This window comes from Perissodus microlepis, chromosome 1, assembly GCF_051167445.1.
Source record: "Perissodus microlepis isolate ML-2025 ecotype Zambia chromosome 1, ASM5116744v1, whole genome shotgun sequence".
NCBI lineage: Eukaryota > Metazoa > Chordata > Actinopteri > Cichliformes > Cichlidae > Perissodus > Perissodus microlepis.
In genome coordinates this window covers 4,430,490-4,446,719 of record NC_140461.1, presented here as the reverse complement: position 1 = coordinate 4,446,719, position 16,230 = coordinate 4,430,490, and the positions used below count along the sequence as shown (strand labels likewise).

The following is a 16,230-nucleotide window of genomic DNA, read 5'->3' as shown; positions in this document are numbered from 1 at the left end:
CTTGCAGTCTCAGCCCTGCTACCTTAAGAACTTTTCTGATTTTACAGTTCTATGCTTTTAGTAGTTTTCCTTAATAAATTTTGATTTGTAAAACTGATCTGCCTCACTTCTGCTGTTTATAATGAGCCTGTGGGCTTTGGTAGCCAGTGTAAGATCTACATTGGCTATAAAAATCTTTCCTGGGGCGTAACTCTCTCCCCAGGTGGCGTTGTCAACATCCCTTAGTCACCTTCCCTGGTTATTCTCATTTGGAGGAATAATAACAAGTATGATTCAGTGCAGAGAGGTCTATTAACACATAGTGAGTGAGAAAGGTGACTGGAAAGGAAAAACTAAGGGAGGATTCAGGGTCACCTGGTCCAGCCCTAACTATATGCCTTAGCAAAATGGAAAGTTTTAAGCCTAATCTTAAAAGTAGAGATAGTGTCTGTCTCCCGAATCCAAACTGGAAGCTGGTTCCATGGAAGAAGGGCCTGAAAACTGAATGCTCTCCCTCTTAAATACTATAGGAACAACGCATAAGCCTGCACTGGGAGAGTTGTTACACCCCTCTGCAGTCCCTAATCTCCTCAATGTGTTCAGCTGGTGCTAATTGGCCACACCTAGTCAAGTGTGGATAAAGGCATACCTGAGGCAGGCATACCTGAGGCAGGCTTCCCAGATGCTCACTAGTCTTTGCCTTGGTGGTGCCAGCCTGCTGCCATTTTAAGATATAACCTCTTCTCACTAACACTCTGGTATTCGTCTCCTTTCTTATGTTTCGGCTTTTGAGCCAGGTCGTAACAGAGTGAAGTGCTCTAATAGGGTGATATGGTATTACAAGGTCATTAAGATAAGATGGGGCCTGATTATTTAAGACCTTGTATGTGAGGAGCAGGATTTTGGATTCAATTCTGGATTTAACAGGAAGCCAATGAAGGGAAGCGAATACAGGAGAAATCTGCTCTCTCTTTCTAGTCCCTGTCAGGACTCTTGCTGCAGCATTTTGGATTAACTGAAGGCTTTTCAGGGAGTTTTTAGGACTCCTTGATAATAATGAATTACAGTCGTCCAGCCTGGAAGTAATAAATGCATTTACTAGTTTTTCAGCATCACTCTGAGACAGGATATTTCTAATTTTAGAGATGTTGCACAAATGGCAGAAGGCAGTCCTACATATTTGTTTAATATGTGCATTGAAAGACATGTCCTGGTAAAAAAAAAAAAAATGACTCCAGGGTTCCTCACAGTGGTACTGGGGGCCAAGGTAATGCCATCCAAATGTTTACATCCTGACCCTTCAGAATGAACTCATTTTTTTTCTTATTATACAATAACATTTGCACATTTATTCAGGGAATTCAAAAGTTTACTTTCATGCTATGACAATATTCAGAGTTACAAGGACACAGTACCTGTGTCCTGGTACCTGTACCTGGGTAAAAACTGAGTTCTTTATCCTGTTCTTTATTCTTTAACCAACTCTGAGCATCAGTATCTGTGACACCTTATCATTAACAAAACTGCACCAAGTTAATGTCTATGACCCAGATAGTGTGTGCACTTTAAAAAGTGACTTTTGGGGCAAATTATGTTGGGTCCATGTTTCATATGAGCAGAATATGGTATGTGTGAGGTTTCATGTTTACCTTAACTTTGTTAGAAGGCTAATCCTCATGAAAGCCGGCAATACGCCAGGGAAACACAGCCTAGCAGGCCAAGCTAGGGATGTGATGTGCCCAGTCCCAGAGCCAAAAGTCGCCCCATGCTGTCCACAGACAGGGGAGGGAGCGTCAGCTGAGCCTGCTGAAGTGGACGGCTGAGCTAGGGACACCCTGAAGGTCCACCACTAGCAGCGAGGAGTCGCTACGCGCTGTCCATAGACTGGGAAGTAGCGACAGTGACACTGGAAACAGCCAGAAAGCCCAACCCAGTGGCCGCAGAAACCCAACATGCTGGCAATACCCCAGACAGGGAGCCATTGCTGCAGGCTCGAGAACTCACTAGCCGGCTGACATATCAGACACAGCGAGATCCAACTGGTGAGTAAACTGGCGAACCGCGGGCAATACGCCAGGGGAACACAGCCTGCAGCAGCACATCCACTGAAAGTGAAGAGCCAACTGGCCCTTCTCTACTTGTCAGATACACAGGATGCCAGTAATTGAATCTTTTACTCTTTGTAATAGACATGAAATTAAATAGAATGAAAAACCAAATGAAAACACATACAGTTTTGCTATTTGAACTATGATATACAATTTGATAATGATACTGAACAAAACTGAGATCTGGGCTTTAGATTGCCAGTAACTATTCTACAAAAATATCAACCCAAAGGTTCTTTTTTTTCCTCTTTTTTTCCTGGAGTGACAGCTATTTTTTCAGTCATAAACTGGGTTAGCAAGAAAAATTTTTTTGCAATAACGTCTTTATGATTAAACATTGAAAGGCAGCTATTACAATTATTACTGACACCACAGCCTTTAGTGATTCACAATGTTTTTAATATAAAATAAACCTCAAAACAGTCCAATTACAATAGAACATTAGAATGCTGTTCATGCAATTAACATAACAGCCTCCTAAAACACTAAACTAATGCCAGGTGAGTTTCATTTACAACCTAGATTTGAGCTGGTATATAGAAATGTGAATGTGTGACTTAAGACAGAAAAATAAAAAGAGCAATTTTCTATTGTTATACCTCTGATCTCTGAAAGTGGATGCAGAAGAGACACTTGAATCTATCATCTGTCTTATTCTGGCCTTTCTTTCCTGCATCGCTATTTCAATTTCTACTCTCAGAAGTGCTCCAAAAATGAAAAAGGCTCAAATGCATTATCATCATATGTTACATGATCCGGTGGAAAGTTAAACCCCTTGCCACAAAGACTCTGTCTATTCTAATAACAAGAAAATTTCAAAATAAAGTGGAGCTGTTAAAATCTTCCCACTTAATACATTCATGTACATTTTTTAGTCTCAGTCACTGTCTTATCTGATACATTGTTTTATACATGAACTTAAGAAGAAAGAATGTTTCTAGATTTATATTACTTTACACATTTTAAAAGGAAACACATAGGCACTTCTTGGGTTACTGGTAGTTGTGTGTGAGCTAGGTGCTGGTGCTACGTGTTTCACTGCTTGTATTAGTAACTGAGGTTTTAGCCTTTCTCAGTGACATCATAAACCACAGGAAGATGAAGAAACCTGCATGGAACAAGCGAGAGAGAGAGATAAGCAAATGTTTAGACTTTGTACAGGAGATGCAATGAGTATTACATTTGAAAATAAAAGCAGTAAATCTACGCTCAGTCAGGATCTGCAGGATGGAGAGGTGATTAGAGGAATGGAGATAGCTGGGGAGAACAAAACATGGCTGAGAAAAGAATCATAACAGACAAGAAAGGAAGAAGAACTCATGACAACAAACAAACAACACAAAAACATGAATGAAATAAATACAAGGTGCTCGACACACAAGGAAGGGTACACAGAGGGTGATAGAAACTAACAAGAGGCTAAAAAAAAACTAAAGAAGGAAAGCACTCAGGACTATAACCAGGAACAGAACTATATAGTAAAACTAGTAGGGTTCAAAATGTAGGATTACCATAAATGACACATTATAATAACACACTTTAATAACATTGCTGCTCATTATTGACACAATTTTAACTTTTCATTTAATATTTTACACATATGCTAATATTAAACAATCTTTAATCACAAAGACAGTTGCCTCGAAGTGCTTTATATTATAAGGCAAAGACCCTAGCATACTGTAATAGAAAGAAAACAGAAAACTCCAACAATCGTATGACCCCCCTATGACCAAGCACTTTAGCAACAGTGGGAAGGGAAAACTCCCTTTTAAGAGGGAGAAACCTCGAAAGTAGAAGTTGATTAATATTATGAATGAGAAATGTAGTTTTAGTGAAAATGACTGTGCTAATATCTAATGTATGAAGATCAGAACTGTGTCACCAACTCGTCATTCACATAATCCTGAATCAAAAATATAGTATTACATGTTGTACCCTGAGTGAGAGACAGAGTTAATTAATTGTGAATGACCTGCCCATCTGCATAGCTTTCATGTCCCAAGAGGCAGCAACTTTGGGAATCAAAGCTTTACAGTATATCACATAATCCTGGCAGGTAGAATAGCACTAATATGAGCCCAGAACTGAGCCTAACACATAAAATAGTTATACGGACCTTGAAATGAGTTCAGGATACAGAAGAGGTAGAGGCCAACAGTGGTCAGGTAGCCAAAAGAGAAGAAGACCAGGCCCCAGGTAATGCCGAGCAGAGTCATGATTCCCAGCAGGGTACACATGTCTTTCTTGGCTCTGTCACGGTTACTCTGCCCAAACTGATTTGCCAAATATACAATTACACAGGAGATTATATACAATTTCACACAGATAGATAAATGTGTTTGAAGAATCATTTTTACTAATCAAGGTATGTGTTGTTTTTCCTTTGTAAATAAATGACTACAAATATAATGCATTGCTCAAAATAATTAGAGGAACAACATAACAGCAACAATGGCAAAAGAACATCTCATTGGGAAAAAAATCAATGCTGAAATGGACTGGTTAATGTGTTAGACGCGAAAGGATGCCATGCTATTTGAATAAAAATAATATTATCAAAATCTAAATTCACAGTGAGCCCAACTAAACGGAAAAATGAAGCAACAGGCTGATTTGTTTTGCTGAAACTTCATTTCAGCCCCTCAAAATGGTTCTTTGTTTGTAGGCTCCCATGTGCTTATACGCATGTCTGGCAACATGCACATGCTCCTAATGAGACGATGGATGATGTCTTTGGGGAAATCCTCCCAGATCACCAGGGAATCACTGAACTCTTGGACAGTTGAGCTGCAAATTGGCAGCATCGGATGGACCAAAACATAATGTCCCAGAAGTGTTCTGTTGAATTTAGGTCAGATGTTTGTGGGGGCAGTGAATATTATCAGTTCCTTCATCCAACAGTAACTGTTTGCACACTCTCACCACATGAGGCCAAAATTGTCATGTGCCAGGAGGAACCAAGGGCCAAATGGTCCAGTTTAGGGTCTGACAATGGGGCCAAGGATTTCAGTTTTATTTGTCATATGCAAGTTAGCACAGGGTCAACATTTTAATAATAAAATGTATTTGACGAGCAGCAGACAGTCCCTCAGCGACAGATAGAGAGAGATCTCTCATTCCTATAGTGTGTGCGTGTGTGTGTGTGTGTGTGTGTGTGTGTGTGCGCGTGCGTGTGTGTGTGTGTGTATACACATACATACACACACACACCCTATACCTAATGGCAGTCAGGGTTCCTGTTGTTAATTTCATTAATACAGACGTGGACAAAATTGTTGGTACCCTTCGGTCAATGAAAGAAAAACTCACAATGGTCACAGAAATAACTAATCTGCCAAAAGTAATAATCAATTTTAAAAAAATCTATAAATCTTAACCAATGAATGTCAGATATTGCTTTTCAACCATGCTTCTACTGAGTTATTTAAAAAATAAATGGATGAAACAGGCCTGGACAAAAATGATGGTACCCACAACTTTATATTTTGTTCCACAACCTTTTAAGGCAATCACTGCAATCAAATGATCCCTGTAACTGTCAATGAGACTTCTGCACCTCTCAACAGGTATTTTGTCCCACTCCTCATGAGCAAACTGCTCCAGTTGTTTCCAGTTTGAAGGGCACCTTTTCCAGATTGCATGTTTCAGCTCCTTCCAAAGATGATCAATAGGATTGAGGTCAGGGCTCATAGAAGGCCACTTTAAAATAGTCCAATGTTTCCCTCTTAGCCATCCTTGGGTGTTTCTAGCTGTGTGTGTTGTCCCGTTGTAAGACCCATGACCTGCGACTGAGACCAAGCTTTCTGACACTGGCCAGCACATTTCTCTCCAGAAGCCAACCTTTGTGGCTTGTCAACATGTAGTTTGGCATATTCCAGCCTGGCTTTTTTATGATTTGTTTTCAACAATTGTGTCCTCCTTGGTTGTCTCCCATGTAGCCCACTTTGGCTCAAACGACGGATAGTGCGATCTGACACTGATGTCCTCTGAGCATGAAGTTCAGCTTGGTTCTCTTTAGAAGTCTTTCTGGGCTCTTTTGTTACCATTCAGGTTATCCGTCTCTTTGACTTGTCATAAATTTTCCTCCTGCGGCCACGTCAAGGGAGGTTGGCTACAGTCGCATGGATCTTAAATTTCTGAATGACATGGGCAACTGTAGTCACAGGAACATCTAGCTGCTTGGAGATAGTCTTATAGTCTTTACCTTTAACATGCTTGTCTATGATTTACTTTCTAATCTCCTGAGACAACTCTTTCTTTTGCTTCCTCTGGTCCATGTTGAGTGTGGTACACACCATGTCACCAAACAACACAGTGACAACCTGGAGTCCTATATGTAGGCACACTGACTGATTACAAGATTGTCTACCTGTAATGGTGATTAGTGGACACACCTTGGATTAACATTTCCTTTGGTCACATCATTTTTATTCTTTCCTAGGAGTACCATCATTTTTATCCAGGCCTGTTTCATGCATTTATATGTTAAATAACTCAGTTGAAGCATGGTTGAAAAGCAATGTTTGGCTTTCATTGGTTAAGATTTATAGATTTGTTTTATTGATAATTACTTTTGGCAAATTTAAAGTTATTTCTGTGACCATTGTGAGGTTTTCTTTCATTGTCCGAAGGGTACCAACAATTTTGTCGACGTCTGTATCAAAGCAGCTGAAACTGATTAAGAACATTTAATAACTTCCTTTCCTACTTAAGTGATCAGATCAATATTTTCATAGAATTTACTTTGACTTAAACGCTAACAGACAGCCCATCCTACAGTCTAACCTTTAAAAGGAAGCTATGCATATTAAATAAAAATTAACAATGGTGACAAGGGATAGTCTTCATTTTTGTTGTTAAATAGACTAATTTCTTGTTGCTTTTTGAGATTTCACAGAACATATTGACATAGAAAACATCAATTTCAATAGCAACATAAAACTGCCCGTACCTCTGTGCTTTTGCGTAGAATCCAGACACGTCTGATTGTCGCTCCAAACATAAACATGTTAAAGAGGAACACCAAGCTGAACAGTCCCACTGTAGTTCCCATCTTTACATAGTTATTGGTTATATAGCATCTAAAAAAAGGGAGTGTAGGTGATCCGTGTTTTAGTCTTTTACATTTTGTACTTCATAGAGGTGTTATTGCAGATGATTGAGATACATGTGGTTAAATATACCAGAAACTTCTCAGTATTTTAATTTTGTCAAATTAGATGCTTGGTGAAACTGGGTTTGCTGCCTAACGTTTATGTTACATTTATGACAAAGGACTACAGTGTGAACATGCCAAGATACAGAAAGTATGATTTATTTTATGAATAAATATGAATTACATTGCAGTTTTGTTGGAGTTGTCCAGAGGGACATGGCCATAAAAGCCTCTGTCTATGATCACCACCACTGACACAATGACTGCAGGAACACCTGAAACACAAGAACTGAACAGTTATACAATATAAAGCACCTTGAGGTGACTGTTGTTGTGATTTAGCGCTATATAAATAAAATTGAATTGAATTATTCAGATGATGATCATGATGATAAACAGCTTCATGCCTAAATTATTCCACTCACCCCATCCCACCACGCCGAGTTTGAGCAGATATCTCTTGATGTAGATGTTGAAGACTTTGACTAAGAGAAGGTAGAGGTGGAATCCCTCCAAAGCCGTCCAGATGAAAGTGGCCAGCAGAGAGTAGTGAAGGGCAAGAGCCATGTATAAACAGAGCCCAGAGGAGGACACTGCTGCCGCTGCTTGATTGGGCAGGAAGTGCAGGTTGAGGAGGATCAGTGCAATCACGAGGTTGATGTGAACCCTCATAGAAACATCTTCTCTGCCTTTTCTGGCAAATACAGGAGTTGTGATTCATGCTAAGTGACAACTTTCAAGCAGATTATTTGGTCATATTTTGTTTGGAAAAAAATGGAAAATCCAGTAAGGAAGAAAGAAGGAAAGAGAATAAAGACAATACAGATGAGAAACGATGGGATTAGAGGAAAAAGATTAAAATAATGCAAAAAAGACAAAAAGGATAATTAATTGACAATAAGTGAGGCGAGACTGATGAGAGAAAATGCTGAAGAGTTGATGGGAGCAGGAGAGGAGGATGCTATTAGAAATAGGGAGGATTAAGTTTTGAAGGATGTCATCAATCAGAAAACAGATAATTACCTATTTGTGATGAAGAGAAAAACAGTGATGACGAGGGTAAAAAGAGACAGACTGCAGCCAATCAGAGTGATGTATGTTAAAATCTCCTGGTCTTTAGGTGATGGGGAAGCAGTGACCTGTGGAGAAAATACACTTTCACATTATTTTGCAGCATCTCCATTGTGAGTTAAAATTCAAAACAAAAAGACACACAAAGTATAAAGAGCTGATGTAGATTAGAGAAAAATTACACAGATAAGATGGGGACAAATCAATTAAACAATGAACATTGGATGAGTACAGATGGCACTAACAGAGGAATAAAGATTACAGTCATGAGTTGTAAAGTGAGCATTTGTAGCAGGAAAAGATGACTATGTGGAGATTTTTGTTTTGGCATCTAGTGGTAGTATCAGGAATGATACAGATCAAGGGCATCTTTCTATGTTGACAGAGTATCATTTTAAGCATGCAGTAATGTTAGTATCATGAAAGTCTTAAGTCACCCCTCATTTCTTTATATTTAGCTTCTAAGGATTCTTCTTATAATTTTATTTTAAACTAGTTTGTATCATTGTTACTAGCAGTTTGTTGCAAAAGCACAGTTTGTTTGTTTTTTTCCCCATTTCTTCAGTTCATCCTATGAAAAATGGCAAAAGTAACACAGGTTTAAGGGCATTGAATAATATATTTGCACCAACAAACTGATTCCCAACAAGCTTTTAGCAAATACACTATTCATGTTCCTAAAGTTAATCTAACTTTCAATTTATGTTTTTTTCCTATGGGTCCCAAACCATATAGGGCAAGTTCTGTGACCTTGATCTACAACATTCAAATGAAAAGGAAAAAAGAGATTAGGATGGGTAACAGAAGTAAAGAAAGAAAAGTACTGTAATATCGTTAAAAACACTCCAGGGTTGAAATGTTGAATTTTCAAGTTTTTCAGTAAATGCTCTATAAATCATTAAAATAATCAAAGTTAGTTTAATTTAGGACGTGATTTCTTATGATGGTTAAACTTTGAATTAAAGGACTTAGGAACAGATTAAATTCAGTGAATGTCTTCCAGTGTTGGGCAAGTAATTAATTATAGTTACTAGTTACTTCTTCAAAAAAGTAACTGAGTTAGTAACTGAGTTACAGTTTGCCTTGAAAAACTATTTACTTTGCCTTGTTTGGTATCATCCTTTTCAGCACAACCTAACGTGTCTGAATTTAAAGTTATGTTTTCATTTTCACATACTGTATTAACAATTGATCTACAATCAGACAAAAAACATAAAATCGGAATAGAAAAAGTTATATTTTTTACTGTAACAACCACAAACATGTTTAATGAATCATATTTCATAAATTTAAATACAAATATAAATTGTCAATTTTAAAATCCTATGCACAAGTTTTGCAAACAACAAAGTTATTTGCAGCCATTTACCTTTTACCTTGATTTTTTTATAACCATTTCAAACTATTAACATAACAATCAGGTGTTCTGCATTGAATAAGATGCCACACAAATTATTTGTGCCACTCCAAATATTTCTGTCCACTACAAAGGAGAACATCACAGCCTTTTTTTTTTTTTTTTGGTAATAAGCAGAGAGTGCTTGCTAGCGCTGTCCTTAGACAGTAAAAAAACATGCGTATATATTAGGCTGTTAGTAACGCCGTTACTTGTAATGCCGTTATTCCAGTCACTAATGTCTTCACAAAGACAGAGAAACACATCTGTGTTTTTATGTTTGCCTCTCCACACACACACACAGCGTCACTACTGGGGAAAAAAGTAGCACAGAACAACTTTTTACTGAAGCATGAGAAACATATAGTTAAACTATGTCAAACTCAGCATGAACGTGTTGGATTATTAGTAACACACCTGCCAACTGTGAAGCAGATCAGAAAATGGTTGTTAAGATAAATGAAGAGAGATTTCACTATTACTGAGGTGTTTGTCAATATTTTGTTGATGAAGTATCCTTAAGTCTAAAGACACATAATTCTTGAATTAGACTTTTTATAATGAATATGTTGACTCCTACCAGGAGCACAGCAAAGTATGTGAGATGGTCACAGGAACAGGTGAGATGATTTTCACCACGTGTCCATAGGGTAATGCATCCATCCTGACTGAAAACTGCTAAGTCAAACAAAGAGATCAGTTATGCATAAGATGCTATTACATCCAGGTCATATCAGCGCACCTTTGTGATCTTGAGAAAAACCACAAACAACAATGACTCCGGTTTATAAAATAAATATTCATGTTAGACACTAATGATAATGTGAAGCTTGGTTACTCACTTTTTCTTGACAAGTTAAAGAAGTGGCATAAGGCGTTTTGGGTTTCCTACATCACAGAAATATTACATGTTAACGTGTTTTTATTACACATACCTAATTTATGTGAATTTGTTGAATATAAAATGTATTTAATAACATAATGTTAACAGGCCAAAATAGAGTAAATGATAAAATTCAGAAGCATTTACATTTATTTTCTTGGTAAGGTTGATGGTGATGTTGACACGCTGCTGTAGTCCTGATATGTTCTTGCCCTCCACACTCAGGCCAACCAGTGCTTGATCATACACTTCATATTGGGGTCCTAAAATCCTCTACAATAAAACACAAATTCATCAGTTGGTTTTCACAAGACAGATTAATCTAAGCTTTGTCTATTCTGAAATACATCTACTATTATTTGCATCATATTTAAAGGTGTTGTTGATTTTTCCCGTGGGCATAAACCTTCTTACATAAAACTGCATATTAAATTGTATTTACTGTAATCACATTTTATGCATTATTGCAAAGAGCTAAAGAGCATCTATTTCTGCACAGTTGGTTGAATGTGCCACATCTTGTTTTGTAAAATATTACAGCCTGTGTGAAAGCTGAACTCTTAATATCTCCATATTTAAAAACAAAATGTAAAAAAATAATGGTAAATGGATTTGTTCTTATATAGCAATTTTTTACTCTGAATGCTTTATTCACACATCAGAAAGCAACTTGTGGTTACTATGTGCCCAACGATATTTGGCTCACAGACTGGAGCAGACAGGGATCAAACCGCCAACCTTAGGAGGTGACCTGCTCTACCTCCTGAGCTACAGCCACTGGCCCCGATGTGTGTTTCTTCTTATCACTAAAATTGGAGCAGCTCCCAAAGGGGTCTTTAAATTTATAAGCTCAGCATTAGAAAAGTTTAGAAACTAATGCACTGTTACTCACATCATCAGCATTTTTTAAATAAATAAATGACTGCACTATTATATCACTAAATTAAACATTAAATTAATGTTCCTGTGGTGAAAACGTTGACATATTCCACGTTTTCACCACAGTTTACTTAAACATTAGCTCATTGAGTCATAAGGTATGATGTTGAAAACAAACTTATGTCATGAGGGTCCTCTATCTGCATGATTTACAAAATTTTAGAGAAAAAAAACAAAAACAAAACACACTGGATATAAAATTATTTTTAAAGGCTCTATTGGTGGAGTTTTCCTTTAATCACTAAAAGCACTGTATGTGAGCTAGTGTTTGATGGGAAAATTGCTATTAAATAGTTTTAAATAATCCTGAATACACAGCATAGTAAAGGATCAGTACAAAAATAGTTTCTGCACACTAACAATACAATACAGCACCTATGAAGTTGACTGCAAGTTCATATTTAGAGTGATCAAGTTACGTCTGGCATGGCAGACGTGTGGAGTTGGAGAATAGGACCCAAGATGCAACTTCTGATGAGAGTAAGCTTTATTTTATAAGGTGGGTGAAAACAAACAGAAACGGTGATGCGAGAATACAACCTAAACTGGAAAAACTAACAAAACAAACCTGAAACCAAAAACAGAGATGCAGGGAGACACTGAGAGAAAACATGAGACGGCGGGAGATCACGCAGACGAACCAGCAACACACACGAAAACACAGGGCTTAAATACACAGGGCAATCGGGGAATGGGAAACAGCAGGGAGACGTGGCTGGGATTAGTTGGACATAACGAGACAAGGGGAAGCAAAACTGACACTGACAAGAGGCACAGACCTTCAAAATAAAACAGGAACTCACACATGCAAAGCCACAGACTAAGAAACACGGACTTTACACAGAGGAATACACAGGCAGAAATGACTAAACACTAAACTGAGGAAGAACAGAACCAAAAACCAAAGAGCAAGAAAAGCAGAACCAAAATACATCACAATAATAGAAAACACAAAACGCTGGGTCAAAAGACCCAGGAACATGACAGATTATGCAAAATGGAATTGTAACAGAAGTACTCAAAGAATTTTTAAGAACAGCATAAAAATTTTTAAACTGAATTTCAAATTCAATTATTTTCGCACTCACAATAATTTGTTGTGTTTCTCTTACTAGTATGATGTGCAGAGATCAGAGCACAGTCCATTTTAATTCCTTGGTAAAATTATATGATCGTAACATGAACATGATGCATTTTAACTCTGCTGCTCTACCAGTAATACTAATAACAACAATCCACTAATTTTCATATATTTCCAGGCAAGAGAACATACTCCAATAAATAGCACTATTAAATCATTGAGACCTGAAGTGTCTAAAATTTATTTCACTATAATGCAGAGATTTACTAGAAAACATTGGGGCCTGGCGTTCATGTGGACTTGTTACTTGAGCACCTTGGTGTCACGGTCTGCGGAGGATGGACCGTGTGTGGGAGTGGAAGGATCCAGGTGCAGACACAGACGAGGAGACAGTACTGAACTTGAAATGAAAAGCGAGCCTTAAACCAACCAACAAAAACCCCAACAAGGACCCCAGACCAAACGTGAGCAGAGAAAAAAAAAGAAAAAAGGTCAAGAAAGCATAACTTTGAAGGTTCAAGGTACAAAGTTCAAAACAAGATGGTTCTGGAGGTCGACCTGGAGGTCAGCAAGACAAGAGTCCATGAAGCTTCCATTCCAAAGGTCGACCCGACCTGCTGACAACACAAGAGTCCAAAGCAAAACTGCTCCTGAGGCTGGCTGCACGGAAAGCAGCGGCGAAGGAGTGGGTCCGGAGGTCGGCCGCGAGGTAGACAATAATAATAATAATAATAATGGATTGGATTTTCAAGGCACCCAAAGCGCTTTACAATGCCACTATTCATTCACTCTCGCATTCACACACTGGTGGAGGCAAGCTACAGTTGTAGCCACAGCTGCCCTGGGGCAGACTGACAGAAGCGAGGCTGCCATATCGCGCCATCGGCCCCTATGGCCAACACCAGTAGGCGGTAGGGTAAAGTGTCTTGCCCAAGGACACAACGACCAGGATAGAGAGCCCGGGGATCGAACCGGCGACCTTCCGGTTACAGATACGCTTCCCAACCCCCTGAGCCACAGCGGTAAGAGAACTCAGGAGGCTGTCCATGACACCACAGATGGCCTGAAAAGTTGCCACCGACCGTGCGGTGCTGGACGTGGGCCAGATGGTGACGGATCAGGTGGCGTTGATGGTGGCACTGAGGGCTGAACGAGCCCCACAGATCCTCCAGCATTGGCAGATGGCTGGACAGGCCCCTTGGAACCTCCAGCTGGCGAAACATGAGGCTGGACAGGCCCCTTGGGCCCCCCAGCTGACTTGACCTGATGCTGGCTGGGTTCTCCGGCTGGAGCAGATGCAAGGCCAGACGGTGTGGAAACCTCTGGCTGAGGCGAAGTTAGCTGGATCTCTGTGAAATGGACAGCCAGCTCGGGTTGCCTTTCAGGCTCCGGCAACACATAGTCTATTGTGGGCTGGATGGGCTTGCCTGAGCCCTCGGTGAAAGTTGCTGCAGACTGTGGGGACAGCACGCACGAGGTCTCAGTAGAGACAGAACACTGAGACAGCCCAGCAGAGCTCCCAGGGGAAGCAGCTGAGGTGGGCTGAGAGAATTCAGTAGAGCTCTCAGGCGATAAAGGTGGTGGTTGAACAGGGAACTGTGAGGATAACAGAACTGGAGACTGAATTGATGCCTGAGCTGGTGAGAAAATATGTGGCTGAACTAGTGACAGGATCTAAACTGCTGGCTGAGCTGGCAACTGAACTTCAGGCTGAGCTGGCAACTGTGCTAAGGACTGCGCTAAAGGGTGAACAAACTGTACTGGCCCCCAAGCCTCCAGGGGTTGAGTGTCTGTCGAGGCCAGACACTCAGCCAGACATTAATTTTTTCACTGTTTTATATTATTTTATTTGTATTTTTGGTTTTATTGTGAAGCACTTTGTGATTTTTATCTGTGAATTGTGCTATAAATAAATTTTACTTACAAGTGGTGACACAGTTCTTAAAAATGATTGAGCTAGAACACTCAGCCTCCGGAAAAATAATCTGTGAGGAAGAAATCCTAGGTTCAGGAAGAGCTAACGAAAAACAGTCTTTTGTACCACAACTTTAGAATAAGTATCCCTGAGGAAAACAGTCATTAGATTCACATGGTCCGAACACATATTCGCTTCCTTTACACTCAAAGTGAGTTCCCGACATGGAAACATTAATCTGGCAGTTATGTCCAAATTATTGATCACTGAACATAGAGTTTTGACTTCAACCACACAGGTGTGTTCAGAGTCATTATCCTCGGTCTTTAATACATTTAACACAGGTGTAGAAAAACGTAATTCTCAACTGCCTCTCTTGCACTCACCAGGATTGTATTGATCATTTTTAGGAACACAAGCTAAATCAAGATAGTTACAGGCCCCAGAAGGAATAACAGTCTCTTCGTTCAAAGGGAAAGCAGAAGAAAACCTGTGGGTCCCCGGTTAGTTTGGGAGTCGAGCGCTCAATCTCCCGTCCGGGGAGCACAGAGATGAAAGCAGTCTTAAACTCCTTAGAGCTGGATTTCACAGCTTCGGCAGTTTCAATTCTTAGCTCGGAGGAACCCGGCAAAAATGCTTTGCAGTCCATAGTGCATGAGTCTGTTCCTTCTAAATTAATTGTCTTTAATCCTCCCTGCCCAGAGGGAGCAAAACAAGCACCACTCTGACTCACCTCTGCCAGTTGCTGCGTGGAAGATGGTGACTCTAACCGTGGCGGGCAGCGATTGCGGCGCAGACGCCGCCTTCTCCTAGCAGCGGGCTCAAGGGGAGCTGATGACACGGCAGCTGATGGTGAAGTGATGGCTGAGTCCTCGGCATCTGAACACATCCTTGCCAGAAACGAGGCAGGAGGCAGGTGGTCAGACCGAGACAGTGAGGGCGAGTGGCTGGCCCCTGGTGGAGACGTGGATTCAGACGATTCCGGGTTGGAGTGTAGCCTCAGCAAGTCAACCCAAATCCCCTTGGGGCCGTGAGACAGTGATGCTGAGGCAAGGCAGCACCCCTGACAGGTTGAGCTAGCACGTGGGCGCGGAGCCCCTCTTTTAGCGGGGCCAGAGAATCAAAAGTTTCCACAAGTTGCGTCATCTGGCTGAGGCGCGGCTCTTTTAGAGAGGTGGCGTCCGCAGCCACCAATCCAATGCTCACTGCCATAGGATCCCTGGACCCGCAGATGGAATCCATGATGTGGCGGAGCCTCGCCAGCTCCTCCCTGACCTCCTTTGGAATGTCTACTGGAACTGACATGGTCGAGTCGTACTATCACGGTCTGCGGGAGGCGGGCCGGGTGTGGGAGTGTGAGGATCCAGGTGCAGACACAGATGAGGAGACAGTACTGAACTTGAAATGAAAAGCGAGCTTTGATTTTGGCTGATTAACGTGGCAAACAACAGAAAGCAGGCAGAACAAAACTAAAAGCTGAAATGGGAAAACTAAAAACTGACAAGGTGACAATAATGAATATGACTGAGTCAGCTATAAACAGGACTCTGTGCTGGAACATGAAACAACTATGAAACGTATACATGAAAGCACCATGACCAGCACGGAGTCCTGAAACCTGACATAACATGGGGAAGTTAAATAGACGACTCGACCCTGACTGAAAGAAACACAAAGACTAAATACACACAAGGGATGAT

At 40.2% G+C, this 16,230-nt stretch overlaps 1 protein-coding gene across 1 annotated transcript; it reads right to left on the bottom strand.

Moving 5' to 3' along the window:
* Nucleotides 1-2,565: 2,565 nt before the first annotated feature.
* Nucleotides 2,566-15,835, bottom strand: LOC146393173 (uncharacterized). Its single transcript, XM_084925043.1, has 13 exons — nucleotides 15,592-15,835; nucleotides 15,264-15,484; nucleotides 13,698-14,211; nucleotides 13,174-13,229; nucleotides 10,743-10,868; nucleotides 10,555-10,600; nucleotides 10,293-10,387; nucleotides 8,269-8,384; nucleotides 7,671-7,939; nucleotides 7,430-7,520; nucleotides 7,042-7,171; nucleotides 4,207-4,363; nucleotides 2,566-3,195 (listed from the first exon to the last, which is right to left on the bottom strand). Exons 1-13 carry the CDS (start codon nucleotides 15,833-15,835, stop codon nucleotides 3,101-3,103), a joined length of 2,160 nt encoding a protein of 719 aa, XP_084781169.1. The 3' UTR covers nucleotides 2,566-3,100.
* Nucleotides 15,836-16,230: the final 395 nt, after the last annotated feature.

What these genes read in the sequence shown, in the direction of transcription:
- LOC146393173 (XM_084925043.1), bottom strand. Translation starts at nt 15,835, where the DNA reads ATGTCAGTTCCAGTAGACATTCCAAAGGAGGTCAGGGAGGAGCTGGCG. An exon ending in CCCACGTCCAGCACCGCACG is followed by an intron (nt 13,230 to 13,697) that starts GTCGGTGGCAAC and finishes TGTTGTCAGCAG; the next exon opens with GTCGGGTCGACCTTTGGAAT. An exon ending in CTTTAACTTGTCAAGAAAAA is followed by an intron (nt 10,388 to 10,554) that starts GTGAGTAACCAA and finishes TTGACTTAGCAG; the next exon opens with TTTTCAGTCAGGATGGATGC.